We start from the raw sequence: 1,372 nt of genomic DNA on the forward strand, positions 1-1,372 counted from the left end.
ACTACCAACTCGCTAAAGAGCAGCAACAGTACCTCGAGACATCACCTACTGTACATACATAACTTCCCTCGACATCCCTGTGAACGAAACAGGTACCACAATCCTCTGCGACCGTGCCCGTGGATTCCAGCCTCCCTCTGCCTCATCCACGCCTGCCCCATCCTTCTCGACGAGCGGCAGCACGCCTCCTGAAGCAGAAATTCATGTGGCCACATCTCCACCGCCTGTCAAACCTCCAAAATTCAGCAAAACCCCGAAACGGGCCCTGGGTCTTTCCACCAGCCGCAGAGGCGTTTTGCACACATCCACGTCGACGTAGTGGGCCCCCTACCGCCATCAGAAGGACATCACTACCTCTTCATCATAGATAGCCTGAAGCTATTCCTATGTCCAATGCCAGTTCCGCCTCCTGCGCCACCGCTCTGCTCTCCGGGTGGATTTCGAGATTCGGCAGCCTTGCCCACATAACGTCCGACCGAGGCACCTCTTTGACTTCGCAGCTCTGGATGTCCCTGGGGCAGCTATTGGGTACCACCATCCATCACACCACGGCCTACAACCCGGAAGCTAACAGCATGGTGGAGCTTTTCCACAGAACCCTGAAAGCTGCCCTTATGTCTCGATGTAGCAACATAATGTGGTTTTCACAACTTCCCTGGGTCCTCGGCCTTCGAACGACTCCAAAGGAAGGGCTTGATGTCTCCTCAGTAGAGTTAGTTTTCGGCGACCCCCTCGTGGTTCCCGGCGAATTCCCAGTGCTCCATCCAGCGATGACATCGCCAGACTACGACGCATCGTCGGGAAGTTCGCCCCCTGAAAACAGACCTACAGGCCACCTGAACACTATTACCTTCCCCAAAATCTACATACGATGAAGTATGTTTTCCTCTGCACTGACTCCCACATGCCTCCCCTCACCCCTCCCTACTCTGGCCCATACAAAGCCATTGAGAGGAAGGAGAAAGCATTCCTGCTATGGATTAAGTGCCAAAGATTGGATCTCGATAGATTACCTAAAGCCAGCGTTTCTAAAGGACGACGACGGTTCTCCAAGGAGGGCCGCCCCCTCTCACATGCCATGGGGCATCTTCGCTGACGGGGAATTATTGTAACCGCTTGGTTGCTAGTTCGCTCGACCCCGCAGTAACAAGCAATGATCACGCAAATGGGTGGCCGCTAGCCATTTGCTAGGCGAGCCACACGCGAGGGGTGGCCGCTCGTGATTGGATTAATGTTCTAAGCATGGAAAGAACCCGCTCTCTCCAACCTCTCACTATAAGGGCTGTAAGACCCAATATTTGATGAGATGAGGACAGAGTGGACAAAAGTACTGAATTTTTTCGAGGTGTTTTTACATGATTCATGCTTGATG

At 53.3% G+C, this 1,372-nt stretch overlaps 1 protein-coding gene across 1 annotated transcript; it reads left to right on the forward strand.

Moving 5' to 3' along the window:
* The first annotated feature begins 386 nt into the window (after positions 1 to 386).
* Positions 387 to 875, forward strand: LOC119572013. The gene has a single exon (XM_037919055.1). It carries the CDS (start codon positions 387 to 389, stop codon positions 873 to 875), a length of 489 nt encoding a protein of 162 aa, XP_037774983.1.
* Positions 876 to 1,372: the final 497 nt, after the last annotated feature.

The sequence above is a fragment of the Penaeus monodon genome, unplaced genomic scaffold, assembly GCF_015228065.2.
Source record: "Penaeus monodon isolate SGIC_2016 unplaced genomic scaffold, NSTDA_Pmon_1 PmonScaffold_9105, whole genome shotgun sequence".
Taxonomy (NCBI): Eukaryota; Metazoa; Arthropoda; class Malacostraca; order Decapoda; family Penaeidae; genus Penaeus; species Penaeus monodon.

Bases quoted from the DNA above. Each gene is read 5' to 3' on its own strand.
- LOC119572013 (XM_037919055.1), top strand. From the start codon at position 387: ATGTCCAATGCCAGTTCCGCCTCCTGCGCCACCGCTCTGCTCTCCGGG.